The following is an 18694-nucleotide window of genomic DNA, read 5'->3' on the forward strand; positions in this document are numbered from 1 at the left end:
CTGGATCAATAATGCAATTCTTCTAAGAAGATGTGAGTACCGGCTATTGTTTGGACTGTTGCTGATAAAAGAATGATCTTTTGCTTTACAGGCTGATTCTCTAGGTCAAAAGGTTATAGAATATGGAGGTGTAGCAATTATGTGCAAAACGCATATATTATGATTTACTATGACGTGTATAGCATCTTAAATGTACAAACGACAAGTGGCAGCTGTAACACACAGCCGGGCGCTGTTCTAATTAAAAGGATTTCACCGGTTCTGTATCAGGATGAAGCATTGACTTGTTTTTGTTAGGACAATTGATACATCTATATCATACAGCTGTAATCATTGCACAAAAGAAATGTAATAAGTTATTAATACTGTATAGTGAACACTTAGGGTAAGTTCACACAGGACGTTTTTGCTGCTTTTTTTTTTCTGCAGCAAAACTTGATCATCTTGGCAGGAAAGCAGCTGCATCAAAAACGCAGTTTTACATGCGTTTTTGGTGCTTTTTTTATGCTTTTTTCTCTCTTTGTCCATGCTAATGTCCTTGGATTTTCAGCAGCAAAAACGCAGCAAATGATACGTGCATTTTTTTTCAACACCCATTCAAGTCAAAGGGTGAAAAAACGCAGCTAAAACGCTGAAAGAAGTGACGTGCTCTATGTCCAAAAAATGCAGCAAAGCACAAAATACTGATCAAACAAAAAACCAATGTGTGTGCATGAGATTTCTGAAATCTCATGGGCTTTGCTGGTACTGTAAAAAGCAGCTGAAAACTAGCATAAAAAAAGCAAAAATAGCCAAACCTAAAAGAAAAATGGAATTGTTGGGATTTTTTTTTTCCTGATAAAAAGGTTTAAAAAGTACAAAAAAGCCATGAGAATCAAAGGGGTTGTCCACTATTAGGACAACTCCTTCACAATCTGAGTGTTTGGCCCCGATAAAATAAAGCCACTTATACTCGCCTCCCGTGCCGATGCCGTTCCAGCGGGGCCGTCACTCGCTCTCCCGGGGCTCACATGAGGTTAAGTCATGGCAGCGCTGAGACCAATGACCGCTGGCGTAAGTGTCCCCACATTCGGACATTTTAGCAACCAAGACGAAGTTATGTGGTCAACCGCAACTCTCACTCCGTTAATTAGTAAAACGTCTGAAGGCGGGTGCAGTGATGCCAGCGCTGATTGGGAGCAGGGATCACACGTCATGACCTCAGGTGAGCCCCGGGAGTGTGAGTGCCGACACTGCTGGACCGGCATCTGCATGGGAGGCGAGTATAAGGGTTTTTATGTTGGCAGGGTCAAACTCCCAGATTGACAAGGAGTTGTCCTGGTAGTGGACAACCCCTTTAATGAAAATATTACTAAATTGTAAGTTACATTGCCTTTATAATACACAGCTTGTCTTTCAAAAAAAAAATGATGGAAGTATTCAAATGTTATGATTCTCTGATCACAAAAGATGAAAGTTCTACAGGACTTTAATAGTAACAGGTGTAGGAAAGTCAGGTAGGTTATGGTTAAATCCTACCTCTCCGAGCCCTATTAGGTGCACCTGGATAGCTATGACTAGAACTAGAGCGTGTGTTCCCTGATCAGTCAGCTGGGGGAAGCTGAGCAGAGTGGATTTGTGTTGGAGCTGTAGAGAGAAGAGCCAGAATCTCTCTAAAAAGAGACTACCGTACATAGGTCGTGTGCACCAAATTAGAAGTATAACTGGTTGCTATGGAAAATAGATGTTTTGTGTGACCAAGCTTGGGCTAGCTCAACCGTATCTGAGGTTGCCAGGGTCTACATTGTAGACAAGGCTATGGAATTTGTGTTTATGGTTTTGGTGCTGTGCAAATAGTGGAAATAAACACTATTCCATCTAATATATAAAGCTGAATGTGTGTGTGTATGTGTGTGTGTATATGTCCGGGATTGGCATCTGCACCGTCGCAGCTACAGCCACAAAATTTTGCACAGTCACACGTCTGGACCCCGAGAGCGTCATAGGCTATGTTGTGAGGTGAAATTTTAACCCCGTGCTTTCCAATTCACCAAACAATTTTGCCCCTATCTACATAATGGGGAAAAAGTGAAAGGAAAAGTGTTGCAGGCGTCGCAGCTACAGCCACAAAATTTTGCACAGTCACACGTCTGGTCCCCGAGAGCGTCATAGGCTATGTTGTGAGGCGAAATTTTAACCCCGCGCTTTCCAATTCACCAAACAATTTTGCCCCTATCTACATAATAAGAAAAAATGAAAGGAAAAGTGTAGGAGGCAAATTGACAGCTGCCAGATGTGAACAAGGGGGACTTAAAGAATGAGAGCGATGGCGCCAAAGAGTATATACCGTACAGTTGCTAAGGTGGGGCCCCGACATGGGATACTCACCACACACGGGGATATGAACACACACACAAAATGCGCCACACACTACCACGTGCTTGAACACATATTACCCTCAGCACACATTTCACCACAAATACACCAACCTCGCCACATAAAAGTCGAAACACAAAAGTCGCCGCTCAAAACTCGCCACGCGCAGAACTCGCCACATGCAAAAACTAGGCTCTTGCAAAACTCTCCACAAGTGCAAAACTCACCTCATGGAAAACTCGCCACACGCAAAACTTGCACACGCGGAAAAATTGCCACATGCACAAAAGTTGCAACACATGCAAAAGTTGCCTCACACAAAACTTGCACATACTCAAAAGGCACCACACATAAAACTCGCCACGCGCAAAACTCGCCACGCGCAAAACTTGCTGCACACAACTTGCTACACTAACCTGTCACATGCAACTCGACACACAAAAAGTTGCTACACACATGTTGCCACACAACTCATCTCACAAAAGTCGCTACATGCATGTCGCCACACGCAACTCAACACACACAACTTGACAAACGAAACTCGCCCTAAAACACACACAAGTCTGGTATTATCCTTCAAAAATAAAAATCTGATTAATAAGCAGACAAACTACAACAAATGTACCATATAGGAAATACGGCAGCTGTCAGTCACATAACCTGTCTATTATGTGTATGTGTGAGCTAATATATACTGCCAGGGGGAGGGCTTCCTGTTGGCTGGGGATTTATCAGGCTGCCAATTTAGCTTACAAATACTGAGGTAAAAATACTGAGCAAATAACATGTGAACAAGGTCTAATACAGGAGGAGATGACACACAGGTATATACTATATACAGGGGAGATGACACAGATATATACTATATACAGGAGAGATGACACACAGGTATATACTATATAGAGGAGGAGATGACATACAGGTACATATATATACAGGAGGAGATGACATACAGGTATATACTATATACAGGAGGAGATGACATACAGGTATATGCTATATATAGAAGATGGCATGCAGGTATATACTATATACAGGAGGAGACGAGACACAGATATACAGTTATGGCCAAAAGTATTGACACCCCTGCAATTCTGTCAAATAATACTCATTTTCTTCCTGAAAATGATTGCAAACACAAATTATTTGGTATTATTATCTTCATTTAATTTGTCTTAAATGAAAAAACACAAAAGAGAATGAAGCAAAAAGCAAAACATTGATCATTTCACACAAAACTCCAAAAATGGGCCAGACAAAAGAATTGGCACCCTCAGCATAATACTTGGCTGCACAACCTTTAGCCAAAATAACTGCGACCAACCGCTTCCGGTAATCATCAATGAGTTTCTTACAATGCTCTGCTGGAATTTTAGACCATTCTTCTTTGGCAAACTGCTCCAGGTCCCTGATATTTGAAGGGCGACTTCTCCAAACTGCCATTTTTAGATCTCTCCACAGGGGTTCTATGGGATTCAGGTCTGGACTCATTGCTGGCCACCTTAGAAGTTTCCAATGCTTTCTCTCAAACCATTTTCTAGTGCTTTTTGAAGTGTGTTTTGGGTCATTGTCCTGCTGGAAGACCCATGACCTCTGAGGGAGACCCAGCTTTCTCACACTGGGCCCTACATTATGCTGCAAAATTTGTTGGTAGTCTTCAGACTTCATAATGCCATGCACACAGTCAAGCAGTCCAGTGCCAGAGGCAGCAAAGCAACCCCAAAACATCAGGGAACCTCCACCATGTTTGACTGTAGGGACCGTGTTCAACCCGTACTATTTGAATGAAAAGGGACTGTATGGCAGGAGACCCAGGAAGACCCCACTTCTTACCGCGAGACATAAAAAAGTAAGGCTGGAGTTTGCCAAAACTTACCTGAAAAAGCCTAAAACGTTTTGGAAGAATGTTCTCTGGTAAGATGAGGCAAAAGTAGAGCTTTTGGGGCAAAGGCATCAACATAGAGCTTACAGGAGAAAAAAGAGGCATTTAAAGAAAAGAACACGGTCCCTACAGTCAAACATGGCGGAGGTTCCCTGATGTTTTGGGGTTGCTTTGCTGCCTCTGGCACTGGACTGCATGATCGTGTGCATGGCATTATGAAGTTTGAAGACTACCCACAAATTTTACAGCATAATGTAGGGTCCAGTGTGAGAAAGCTAGGTCTCCCTCAGAGGTCATGGGTCTTCCAGCAGGACAATGACCCAAAAAACACTTCAAAAAGCACTAGAAAATTGTTTGAGAGAAAGCATTGGAGACTTCTAAGGTGGCCAGCAATGAGTCCAGACCTGAATCCCATAGAACACCTGTGGAGAGATCTAAAAATGGCAGTTTGGAGAAGGCACCCTTCAAATATCAGGGACCTGGAGCAGTTTGCCAAAGAAGAATGGTCTAAAATTCCAGCAGAGCATTGTAAGAAACTCATTGATGGTTACGGGAAGCGGTTGGTCGCAGTTATTTTGGCTAAAGGTTGTGCAACCAAGTATTAGGCTGAGGGTGCCAATACTTTTGTCTGGCCCATTTTTTGAGTTTTGTGTGAAATGATCAATGTTTTGCTTTTTGCTTCATTCTCTTTTGTGTTTTTTCATTTAAGACAAATTAAATGAAGATAATAATACCAAATAATTTGTGTTTGCAATCATTTTCAGGAAGAAAATGAGTATTATTTGACAGAATTGCAGGGGTGTCAATACTTTTGGCCATGACTGTATACTATATACAGGGAGATGACGCACAGGTTTATACTATATACAGGAGGAGATGACATACAGGTATATACTATAATAGAAGAAGATGACATTCAGGTATATACTATATATAGGGGAGATGACACACAGCAGGTATATACTATATACAGGAGATGACATACAGATGTATACTATATATAAGGGAGATGACAAACATGTATATACTGAGGTGATGAGGTGAAAATGAGAGGTGTGAGGTGAAAATGAAAAGGTGTCAGCGCAAAATGAGAGGAGTGAGGAAAAATAGTGGAGTGATCAGAAAATAACAGATGTGAGGTTGAAATGACAAGTGTTAGGGGGGAATGAGAGGAGTGAGGGAGAAAATGAGAGGTGTGAGGGGGAAAATGAAAGATGTGATTGGGAAAATGAGAGAAGTGAGGTGCTATAACTAACCACAGATATTTACTATGCCCAGGCAACGCCGGGCTCTTCAGCTAGTGAGTGATAAAAAAAAACCCCCGTGGTTTGGTGTTCCAAGCGGAACCAGAGAGACTGAGCCCCTACATTCTGTTCTTAAGGGTCACATACATATTAGATTAATGTTGACTGAACATGACACTATAGACTGGTTTAACTGACTGTCTAATGCATATGGCGGTGCCGGCTGACTGATCATCGGGAGAGATGTTGATTGTGCATGTCCGATTGTGGACTGCCGATCATATTTGTTCTCCCGGAGATAAGCCGCCGTCCGATGTGTCATTGGGCAGCTTTCTCATAGAGAACATAGGAGATTGGCTGATTGAGTGTTCCTGTGTATGGGAAAGTCGGCTAAGATGGCTGTCATCCAAAAGACTGGATGAAGCATTGATTGGCAGACAGCAATCTAATGTGTATGGCCGGCCTTAGGATAGCAGATAGAGCTTTGTTAATATCTTAATCAATCAGAACAGTGAACGGGCTGCGACGCCTGGTTGAGTGCTGCACCACCATCATTGTTTAAAAAGGCAAAGTGGGTCACCTGCCGTACCCGGTACTGAAGCACTTAGTATTTACCTTTATAGGATCACGCTAATGATAGGCCATTAATGTTCCAGTCCCAGAACTTCTTACTAATTCATCTGGAAAGCTGAGCGCTCCTTCCGTTTAGTCATATCTTCACCATTAAAGGTGTTAAGCATTACTAATCACATTGGCATCCCAAAGGAAAAAAAAAAAAAAGCAGCAAAACCTAATTGAACATAGTAAAAAAGTGAGGTAAGGGGGATCACATAGCAATTATTTTCATCCCATCATCCCAACTATTCCAAACCAGATGGTAAAACACACAGAATAAAGCCTTTCAATCCCTTAAACACTGAAACGTAGATCTGAACTGTTAACATTACACGCAATATTTTGTCGAAAGACGTACAAAGGATTGGAAGGAAACTGTAACATTTCGAAATGTCTGTCGGTGTCTTACATTTCCTCGTGTTCTTTTTTCTTTTTTTTTTATGGGGCCATGCATTGCAAAATAAATAGCTGGAGAGAAAACACACACTTTATGTCAAGCGCTAGGGCTCCAGGAGCGTCTGCAGCCCCGGAGAGTGGCCGGGATGGAGATCCTACTCTGTCACCACTTGCGTTGGGCCATTCTTTGAACATAACAAATACACCAGGCAACATGAAGATAGATTTTTTTTTTTTCAAGGGGAATGAAGGAAGGCAGAGGTATTTCAACAGAACTATTCTTATGACATCTAAATAGCCCCTGTGTCTTTTATCCCGCTGAAGAGGTAAGATGAAAGATGAGAATCTTTTCATGAGACTTAATACTAATGGTTATTTAGCTTTCAGCATATCTTAAGAAACCAAAGCCATTAGTTCGGTGTGGGTCTTCATGCTTATTGCTTATGTGACATTTCAGATATTTTATAGCCCAGCTCCGGCGTTTAGTGGCGGACATATACATTGGGTTATTATTTAACCCATTCCAGGCCAAGGGCCCTTCAAATATGTTTTTGGGGGGAAGAATGCAATCTGAAATTTCAGACTTTCTACAAAAAGCTTTCTTTGTTTTTGCCTTTTCTATGGCATTAAAATGGAACCACTATTTTTCCCAGTTTCCATATAATTTAGGAAAAAAATGACAAAGTGGTTATTTCACCTTGTACTTATAAACTGTGAAATAGAAGAAAAGGGATTCCAGGTTTAAAAAAAGGTGCAACTCCTATATAAGATATCTAGCAAACGGGTTTCTGACATGCATACATCACACAATGAGTAAAGACGGCAGTCTGAAACCCGTTTGCTAGATAACTTATAAAGGAGATGTAACTTTTTATACTTACCTAATAAAGTGTGATTTTACTGAAGATCCTGACACTGGAATCCCTTTCCCTTGACTTGCTCCTCCTGCGGCAGTGTTAGTCTCCTTGCTTTGGATCTTTATGTTGACTTTTTTTTTTTTTTTTTAATTGTTTTACTCTTATGAACAATGAAATAGACCACGGAAAATAATCACCTCAGGACTTAAAAAGTGCAAGAAGAAAAAAGCAAACAAAAATAGATTATAAAGAATGCTAGACTCTGTAGGGAGCTTGTAACTTTTCTTTTTCTTAGCACCTTTTAGGCTTCTTTCACACTTGCGTCGCTTGGAATCCATCGCAATGCATCGTTTTGGGGGAAAAAACGGATCCTGCAAATGTGCCCACGAGATGCGTTTTTTTCCCCATAGACTTGTATTGCCGACGGATCGCGATGTATGGCCATACGTTGCGTCCGTCGTGCACTGGATGCGTCGTGTTTTGGCGGACCGTCGGCGCGAAAAAATGTTCACTGTAACGTTTTTTCATACGTCGTGTCCGCCATTTCCTACCGTGCATGTGCAGCCGGAACTCCGCTCCCTCCTCCCCGGGACATAGAATGGGCAGCGGATGCGTTGAAAAACTACATCCGCTGCCCACGTTGTGCCGAATTTGCACAACGTACGTCGGGCCGACGCATTGCGACGGCCCCGTACCGACGCAAGTGTGAAAGAAGCCTTAGCTGTCCTATAAACCCAGGGTTCGGGTCCACTTTGTTTTGTTCTGTGGCACAAATCAGCACAGAGGATCAATAAAAAACGGATAAAACTCCCAGCTGGAGCAAGCTCACTGAAGGATTTTCAGTTAACTCATTTTGCAGCCAGCAATGTGCAGTGGGAAACAGCGCCTATAAAAGCTAAATGGTACAACATTTGTAATCCAACCCAATTGAAAACATTTTTTTAAACATGTATTTAAGTAATTAAAAAAATAAAAAAAAACATTAATATCGTTTAAGGTTCTAAGCATATGCTCCCTATTTAACATGACATGTACATAACCTTTGGGTACATTTTACATTTTTTTTAATTATTTTTTCTGCCCGCCCCATTCCGCTAGAATGGCAGGTGTCACCCTAAACACACATATAGTGAGAGACGTGTCAATCTAGGAGCATGGCAGTGAGAAGCCAATGGGGATCTGCCTCTGACTAGTCCCCGTAGTCCACCTTGTCTCCCGCCACAGTATGCTTTAGTTAAAGGGAGAAAACGACCTAATTAGTTTTTTGTGTTACATGTATTTTTTTTTTCATTGGCAATGTCTTTTTTTCTTATCACAATCCTTAAAAAAAAAAAAAAAATTAATGAGTACACGCTGACCACTGGGGACTTTTTAGACTTATGCTTCCAATTTTTTTGAGGAAGAGTTTTCAGCAGGTTCCCCATCATCAGAGGCAGGATGACAGTGACAGGTCACACCTCTATACAAAGCTGACAACGCAGGATTCACCACTTTATAATAGGTGATGTCATGGCTGATCCTGCACCCTCTCTTCACAATGACTCTTGCACACGCTCATTCGATGCCTCAAAAAGATAGGGTCAGAGTCTATTCACTGAGGCTAATGTTCATGTGTTGTTTCCTGAAACAGGAACTTTTCTTCTTTTTTTCTTAAATACAGATTGTGATATGTAAAATAAAATACAAAATGCCAAAATATATAAAAAAAACTAATTTAACAAAAAAACTAATTACAAGAATAGTTTTTTTTTTCTGATGATAGCTTCCCTTTGCAATAATGCATCGTTTCAGAGTAAAACATATATGGCTGCAATAACAGTCGGTCTCTGATTCGTGCGGCCGGTGGTTCGGGCGGCATAAATCTCATGACAGGTCCAGTTTAATGGCATCTAGTTGTCACTAAACTGCAGATTGTAGGGTCAAGCGGGTTAATACAATATTGTATAGAAGCTCTATTTTTTCTCCTGGCAAATAATAACCCTTCCGATACTAATGTGGCTTGTAAAAAAAAAAAAAGGAAAATTATATATATATAGACTTTCCTCACTGGTAGGTTTTAAAGAATTTCTAGCTGTGAGACTTTGCCTAAGGTACTAATGTTAAATTTGTAGATTCAGCCCTATACATGGCTCGAATATGTCCCCGTCTTTTGGGTCCCTTGGAAATCTTGTCTGATTGGCGGTAACATTCCTGTAATAGCGCCTCTACCCCAGCGAGCGAGGAGGCCGCGGAGCTCTCCAGCACACTGATGGGAAGGAGACACATATAAACAAGACCCATCCCTGCAGAATAAATATGCGCTGACTTGTTTGCGAGTCCCTTTATCAGCCGGGATTCCAAGGTGGGATTGGCGGGCGTCCAAGCACAATGTTAGTGGGAGTCGCGGATCAGTGTTACCGAACACAACCGTCTCCCAAGAGCTCCCGACTGCTGCTGGGAGAACTACACAGATATAACCTTAAATGAACGCACATTCTTGCTTCTTATAGGAGATAAATCTTGGGGCGTGGGGGATTTTCAAATATTTAGTTAGAATTTTTTAAGTCCTATCATAAAACACCTGAAATCGGAGCTTTATGGGGGATTCTATACATATAAATGGGATTTCATGAAATCGGGAATGTGTAAAATGCAGAAATGATAATTATTTACCCCTTGGATCCCCCCCGACACCAGCACAACTGCTCAGGTGGTCTCCTTCAGCACCAAAAGTGACGGTGTCCCATCTATCATCTGACTGCCGGCATCGAACATTATCGCTAAGGGTCAGTGACTGGCTGCAGCGATCGGGTCACTGACGAACCATACTTATCTTAGCGCTAATTTTCTAAATACCCACAAAACCCCTTTAAGGGGTAAATATTTTGGGGCCCAGAGGTTAGCCCTGTTATTTTGCAGCACTAGGGTTCAGGGTGCGAATCTAACGAGCATGATCTCCATGAAGTTTGCACGGTGTTCCCATGTTAGCGCGAGTCTCCTCTGGATTTCTCTCCGAGTCGAGCGCCGTCCTATAAAATCGCTCCGTGTGTACAAAAATTGTGACGCACTACAATCAATGGTATTCTACCAAATATACCGGGAAAGAAGTTTTCAGCTGTGGAAATCTAGGAGCTACGTCAGAAGGGTCTTATGAAACGTGATAAAAAGAGTTTTGGAAAATAGCTCTCTCCCGGAAGGAAAGAAAATAACCTCGCTAGTGTCACCTGTAAAAATAAAACAATCCTTGCACTATGACTAGGGTTACATGACAGATTCCTGTTTCAGGGTACTTGCCCCTCATTAGTGCAGAGCAGGGATTGGTTGGTCGAAAGAGATAGAAAATGAAAAAAACATAGCAAAAGGGCAAATAACTGAGCCAACCAAACCCCTGTCTGCACTGATGGGGGCCTGTCCACAGATTGGTGTCTAGGCTTGATATCGATGACCTATCAACTGGATGGATCATCAATATCCGAACATTTGCTATGGCAGCGGCGGGTACAAGGTAGCTACTTACAATATGTAGCACTTTTTTTTTCTTAATAGAGCAAATTGGCATGTTTTTCACTGCTAATAAGACTTTAAGGGAATCCGTCAGCAGGTTTCTGCTATTTACGGTAATCTGAGAGCAGAAAGCCTGATTCAATGTGTTACTCGCTCAGCAGTTTGCTGTGCTTTCAATACAATCAGCAGATTAATCCCTGCAGGACTAGGTGTCTTGTGCCATGTAAACTGTGTAACCCAGCTCGCGCCTTCGATTGGAAACTTTCTGCCTATGCACAGTGCACACAGAAAGAAGCCAATCGGGAAAGTGCGTGGGGTTGTACAGAACTTAGAATTGATAGCACGCTTAAACCTACAGCAGAGAAAACAAGTAATTCTATCCACACTACAGCTAGCAACCCGGTAAGTGACATCACTGGAATCAGGGTCTCTGCCCCTAAATTATTCTGCTCTCGGATTACATGGCAAAAAACTTGGTGACAGATTCTCAGGTGTTTCATTCAGCCGGACAAACCCATTTTGCGCTTAATAAGAGGCCTATATGCCGCTTTCTGTAGACTGGTGTCTTTTTAGGTGGTCTTCTTAAAAAAAGAGACCATTAATATTTATGTCTAGGAAAACCCAGTCATTCAAAATGAATATATCATTAGATTAGTACATTCTGGTTGCTGAAGTAATCCGAATATCCTGCAGGGTTTCTAGGAAAAATAATAATGGCAGTGCGAGTTCCAGATACCTCCGTGTCCTTCCACCCAGATACTAATTTAATTTGCTCAGATCTAAATACAGAAACAGCAGAAGAAAAAAGAAAAAAAAAAACTTCAGTCAAAAGCTAAATATAAATGTAATAATGATTTGCCATCTGGGTCTTTGTAGTAATGGCCCCAGACTCCGACCTGTGCGCCTTCAGTTCTTATTCCTCTCTGCCCAGGTTGGCACGAATATTGGGCGGCAAAAGTTTTTTTCCTGTTTCCTCTACTTGATTAAAAAGGAACTGTGAATTTTGCCACATGGACACGTGCTGAGTTATGCTGGTGTGGGCCTTGGCGCCCAAACACGTGCACTTATTACAGTCTGCAGTAAACTAAAGCAGGGCTCGAATGAAAGCAATTACAGTAACACGCTGAGGATGAAGACACCAGAGACGTTGCTGGGCCTAGAAGTCTTCTTATGCCAGGTAAGGGGCTCCACAAAGCAAATCAGTATTCCCCCCTGCCCCAAATACGTCGTCCTATCACTTAGCCAAATGGTGCCATGCTTTTCACTGATGAGAGGCATGAACTCCCGAACAGACATGAATCTGTCTCCTTTCTTTGTGGAGAAGACTCTGGTTTGGCCAAATGTCCTTTGGCTTTGGTCATACAAAAATGGCTAAAACCCATGTCAGAAATATGATGGACCCCATTTTGGTCAATGGGGTCTGTTTGACTCCATACGTGTCCATTATGCCGCAGATGATCCATCACATGTATGAATTACGGTGTGAAGGAGAGAATGGCTAAAGAAATCAATTATTAGCCTTACATAAGCTAGTTCAGATGTGGTGTGGCAAGATGGCGTCTGCATCCTGGAACAACGCCCCGGAAGGAATCCTCGGAAGGTGAAGCAGATACACTGAAGAGTCGACCATTTTGGAGAAGACCTAACACGGACCAATCGCAGACTGACATGACAGTTGCTCAGGCTCCCTCTTTTTACCTGTTACATGATCTTTTGTGTGTACTAGTAAAAAATCAGTTGTGTGCCAGCTTTTGCTGTGTCCGATGTAGTTCCTCTATGCATGCACTTGGCTCATATTTTTAGGTCAGGGACAGGCGATCACTGAGATCGAAACTTTAAGAGATCACTCCCACATCAGTACATTATTCAGTTCTTTCATGAAACGTAAAAACAAAATGTCCAATAAAGGTGTGAACATAGACTTAAGCCTGCTTCACATATCCGTGAAACAGATCGTGACCAGATCCTAAGACTAGGCCAGACCGGTAGGTCTCCGGACCTGAGCTAGGACAGTTAAGTTACATAACGGTCTCCCATGAAGGACTGACGGACTATAAATCTCCATAAATGTAGCTTTGGGACTCCACATCAGGGAAACAGTACCCCTAGACCAATATAGACAGATATAGGAGATGAATATAGAAGGGGTCTCATATCTAAAATCAACACGCGAACCCCATATAGTGCTTGTACTAGTCACTCCTTTTCGGTAGAGGAGGAACCAATGCTTTTTGTAACCACTTTTGAGGCTGTGTGAATGTCCCTTCCCATGATACGGTTTGTCAATTTTTGTTGCAAATTTTTGCAGGATCACAAAGCCCAACGCTACTTTATGTGGTTAAGAAAAATGTATAAGTCTCCCATATACAAGAGATCTTTAGACGATTGTAGAGAAATGGGTGTGTCAGGCCCATTTTTAGTCAATATGTATGGTCAGGGGGATGACAGTGCACTCTCTTGCCAGTTTTGTTTAGAAGTAACAAGTCGACAGGAGAGAGACCACAGTCAGTGCGTGCTGTAAAAAGAATACCTGGCGTGCAGGGGACCAGCTGCATCCCTTGCACGCCAGGTGTTCTAACAACGCGCACTGACAGTGTGCTCTCCTGACGGCTTATTAATTCCCATCAGAGCTGGCGAGAGAGTTCACTGTCACTGCGCACATTGCACAGTGACAAGAATCTACTGAGCATGAGTCGGAATTGACAACCAACACATGCTCAGCAGAGCAGGGACTAACCGAGCTCCTGAAATTGGCCTCACTGATGACGCTTTGTTTTTAGGAGGGGGGAAGAGACTGTGGCAATGACCGAAGCCTCTGCCCCTTGATGACGCTGGGATATCGTCAAGCAAAGCGTTATGGAAAAAAGTAGTAAAAAAATAAATAAAGTTGATAGTATAGTGAGGAAATAGTAAAGAAGTTTAAATTAAAGTACCATATATTAGAAAATATATTATATTATGTCATTTAGGATGAAAATTAATTTGTGTTTCCGACCCCCCTTTTTAGATTGGAATTTCTTAATAGCTTAGTATCTTGCACAGTAGAGATTTACCTACCTCAATCTTGAATGCATCTTTGGTGCCAAGAATTTTTTGCAACTACAAAGTAAAACACAGAAAAAATTAATGTTTTTTTTTTCATGCAGATCTAATGACAGACTAGGTTTGCTTGGGTCCATCAGAACAGATGAATCTGAGGTCCTTCCAACCTCTATGCCGCTCAATGATTTGGTAACCCTCAGCGTTATCACGCAGCACACAGTAAGGTCTATTGGGTTACTTGTCAATCATCCCATAAGGGAGCAAAGGATTGGCTCCAATTTCAGGTCCAAATGGAGCTGCCTTCTGTTGGATCCTTGAGCCATAATATACTGGGGTCTTATTAGGCAAGATCCTCTGGTACCATGGTGGACGAGTTCAACCCTTCGTTATTCTAGACATATTGGGGTAGAATTATGAATGTCTTCTCCAACTTGATGAATGTTCTAAATTTTGGAATGCATCTAGTTTTAGACCTATGTGTCTTTGAGATACGTTTTGCATTTTTTTTTATACAAGGAGGCATGGCTCCGAAATAAAAAGGGTATGATTTATAGGATGGGGGTGGCTTAATGTGTGTCAAAGTGTAAAAAAATGCAAGATAACCAAGAGGTTGTATAAAATTAGATAAGTGTCTAAAGATACATCAAGTTTACCATCCAACTGTGGTCACGGATATAATTGTCATTTTCATCTATTAAGACAATGTTTTCAGGGTGTAAATTTTTGGACTAGATCAGAAGGTCTACTCCACTACGTGCACTGTGTGCGGCTACAGGCCAGTACCAGAAACTTCCCCGTGAATTCACATCAGAAAATCAAAAGACCGTCATGTCAATGCATATAAAAATAAAGCACATACTTACTGGGTTCAGTCTCATTCCTCAAAGGTCAGCAAGAATAAAAATTGGCTTGTGGTTAAATGGCATTATATAAACACATTGCTGATGTACAGGACACGGCACTGACCCACGCGAGCAGGACATGCCTTCTCCCCGACAGTCACATTTTTCCTACTCTATTAACATGGGCAGTGCTTTATAGGAGACATTTTTAGAATTTTTTCCCCTTGGTAATGAAGTGAAAGCATGCGGCACAAACATGGAACAGACGCTTTTCTAAAGTTAGAAGTTAGGGTATAATAAAGTAATCTATAAAATGTACTTCAAATAGATTAAACACCTTAAAGGGGGCTCTCCAGGGCTCCAATATTGATGAGCTATTTGCCAGTTTGGTCATCAATATTAGAAAAGTGTGAATTAGATACCTGGCACCCCCAACGATCAGCTGTAAGCAGGTCCCATGTCCAATAGAAGGGCCGTAAAAACTCAGCGCCATACACTGTGTAGTGGCTGCTCTGGGGTACTGCAGCTTAACGCCCATTTACTTTAATAGAAGCCAAGTTGCAGTACTTAAGAACGGCCACTACACAATGTGTGGCACTGTTCTGGCTCCAAACATTGTGTACTTCTGGAGGGGCGTCAGACACCCGGCGACTGACCCCCACCAATCAGAAATTTCAGACCTATTTTCAGGGCACAGTCAGTGACATGGTGCTTCAGATGTCCTTGCACACAGAAAATCTGCGAAGGAATACAGTAGCAGGCAAGTGGATGAGATGTTAACACATGGAAACTGACCCGTGTGTATATACTCAAATTAAGCAGCACAGCAATTTCTGATGCAGAAAAAGCAGAAACAGATTTTTTTTTTGAAGAGAATATACCAGTAGGTTTTTGCTATGTAATCTGAAGACAGCATGCTGTAGGTGTTAAAACACAACGTTCAGCAATGTCTGTCTTATCAAGCTCCGTGATTTTGTTTGCTTGCAATAATTGTTTTAGCACCAAGAGCTTATCGTTGTTGCGACCCAGCAGCTCTGTACAAGCTAGTCTGACTCCGCCCCCCTCCTGTGATAGGAAGCTCACTATCTATGGAAATTGTATATACAGAACCTGATATGGGCGGAGTCAGCTATGGTATGGGCAGGGCTATCTTCCTCAGCTCTGCTGTATTGCTAATTCTGAAAACTCTGATGGTGTCAGAACGGCTGCACCCAGTAATCTATGTGATACATCGTTGGATTCAGCTTCTCTTTGCCTACATCAGGCGGCTCTCAGATGAGGTAGCAAAAACCGGCTGACAGATTCCCTTCAAAGGGCAATCTACAATATCTGGTGCAGATTTCCATATAGATTTTTTTTTCTGCAAGAATTCGGATACCGGTAAAAGTATCATTATTATGATTTTTTTTTTTTCCCGAATAGGCTTTCATTTTCTATAATTGATATTTTCTTTACATAATTGTTGCTTGAACTGCAGTTTTAAAAATGACTTTACAGGACCACATAAGCCATAAAAAAGCAACCCAGTGGCCCACAATTTCAGTGCTGTAATGTCATCAGTCTGTCATTCACACTACGGCTTTGGTGACTTAGTGTATGGTGTGTATGTTCTGCACATGTGCCAGGGGACTATACTGGCACATACTGTATGCTGAACAGGTCAATAAACCCCTATACTATGGATGCCAAGGGTATATCATTGTGCCTTTCACTAGGCACGCATACCTTGGCATAGCTTTTTTTTTAATTATTTTTTTTTTAGTTTTTAATTACACTGTATTAGATGGAGTTCAGATGGCCGTATTTCAAGGTCCAACACAATGCCGGTGTTGACCTGAACTTACAGCTTCATAGACACATATGACATTATACGTTTGGGTGGGAAACACATGGTCCATCTAGGCAATGAGGTCTGTACATGGATTGATCACCAGACTGGCCTAAGAAAGAGAAATCTGGTGATCTTTTCCATGCATCCAGTATTCTTTTTAATTTAATTGTAGTGTGTTCAGGATGTATGTAACTGTATGGCAAGTGAAGCATAAACACCATGTGAGCAGAGCCTAAAGGTAGCCATGCACATTAGATAAATGATGGAGGAACTGGCTGATTTCAGCAGGACTGGCCCATCATCTAATGTGTATAACGATGACTCTGTGGCAGATTTTGGGCTTTTATTACAGTTATTTATTCCTTGTTGTTCTACAGTGGACACAAGCGCACTCGGATGAGCTGTGTGTGCATGTTTACACCGTATGTATACGTGGAATGAGCGGTTGTCAAAAAACTATATAAAGTGTATGGCCAAAAGCTGAGATCTTATGAGAAAGGAGAAAAAAAGCTTCTACAAATGAGTAATGTACAGCAGTATCCTTACCCGTATCAGCTAAAACATGCACAGGCTTTTAACTAGAAGAATCAGTAGATTTAGCAGAACATGGAATTTGTATCTTCTGAAGAAAATCTAACAATAAGTGAGTAGGTGTCGGGGGCAATAAATCAGATAAGCCTCTGGCCCGAACGGTAGCGTAAGAGTGAGCAGAACATATACAACCTACAGCTCCTCCATCCTCGTAATGGAACTTTTCCTACACAACCATAATTTGTAAGAGCTATTGCCGACCAGGGTGTAATTCTTTTTACCTAAATTTCCTGTCCAATTTCTTCTTATGAGAGGAGGCTGAGAAGACACGGGAGTTCACGTATCTACCTGCATGATATAGTGCAGTAAGTAGGTGAAACGCTAAATAATCGGACCCAAAAATGTCTCCAAATAAATCTATAAAATGCAATAAATCCTGGGCAGGAAGGAGAAGGAATAAGAGAGGTCCTTATTTTTACCTGCACCACAATAGGATTGTAAGTTGGTTTCTGAACTTTGTTTGCTCCTGGTCCTCCGCACAGGAGAGGCTTTTCAGAAGCGATTGAGCAGGCGCAGCTGTTGCGTCTTTTTGACTAACAACGATTTACGCATACAGGATTGTGCGGCTCTACATCCCGCCAATGACGTGTGTACATTCAGTTTGCGTTTGGTGAAGTGATGTAAAGTTGCTGTAGAAACAAGGACATTACCCTTTTATAGGAATCCGTCAGTAGGTTTTTTTCTACCCTATCTGAGAGCAGCCTGACGTAGGCAAGGAGAAGCTGAATCCAATGATGTATCACTTAGATTACTGGGTGCAGCCGTTCTGACACTATCAGAGTTTTTGCATTTAGCAATGAAGCAGAGCTGAGGAAGCTGCCCCCGCCCACCCCAGGCTCTCAGTGTACAAACTCCATAGACAGTGAGCTGCTCATCATAGAAGGGGGCGGAGTCAGACTAGAATGCATGACACGCCCTAGTCCAGCAATGATAAGCTCCTGTTGCTACAACAATCATTGCAAGCAAACAAATCCACAGAGCTTGAGAAGAGAGGCATCGCTGAAACCTGTGTCTTAACCCCTACAGCATGATGTCTTCATATTACACAGCAAAAGCCTGCTGACAGATTCCTTTTAATAAATATATTTATGGTGCATGCAAGGCAAGGGCTACACAGCACACATGTCAGAGCTGTAGGCAGGAGTTCCTGCACCCTGGCCAATGGGTTCAGTCTACTGCCCCCATCCTATATGTAAATACCCCAGGCTTGTTGGCGCCCTCCTCCCATGAAACCCTTTACCTGGAAGAATTCCTTTTAAGCTCAGTTCACATAAGGTCAGCACTTTTAATGTGGATTATCTGTGCAGAATTCCACACTTAAAATCCAGAAGTGTGCACATTTTAGGGTAGGATGAGGATTTTCAGAATGAATTACACTTGGCGTATTTATTTTACAATTTTGCTTTGGATTAAAGGGAACCTGTTAGGTCAAATAACACTATTAACCTATAGATATAGGGATAATCTGCAGGTTAATATCGATATGAAGGTGCCCGGTCCCTGTACTGGGGAGAAAATTAACTTTTTTCCCTCTGGCAGCTGCTGGCTTTCAGTCA

The 18694-nt window shown here is 41.9% G+C and overlaps 1 protein-coding gene across 1 annotated transcript in view; it reads right to left on the bottom strand.

Moving 5' to 3' along the window:
• MICU2 (mitochondrial calcium uptake 2) overlaps nt 1-18694 on the bottom strand; it is a 342067-nt gene that overhangs the window by 32432 nt on the left and 290941 nt on the right. Inside the window, exon 7 of the mRNA XM_069759113.1 lies at nt 13890-13931. Coding sequence (XP_069615214.1) covers nt 13890-13931 — 42 coding nt within the window. The remainder of the gene's footprint in view (nt 1-13889; nt 13932-18694) is intronic.

The sequence above is a fragment of the Ranitomeya imitator genome, chromosome 3, assembly GCF_032444005.1.
Source record: "Ranitomeya imitator isolate aRanImi1 chromosome 3, aRanImi1.pri, whole genome shotgun sequence".
NCBI lineage: Eukaryota > Metazoa > Chordata > Amphibia > Anura > Dendrobatidae > Ranitomeya > Ranitomeya imitator.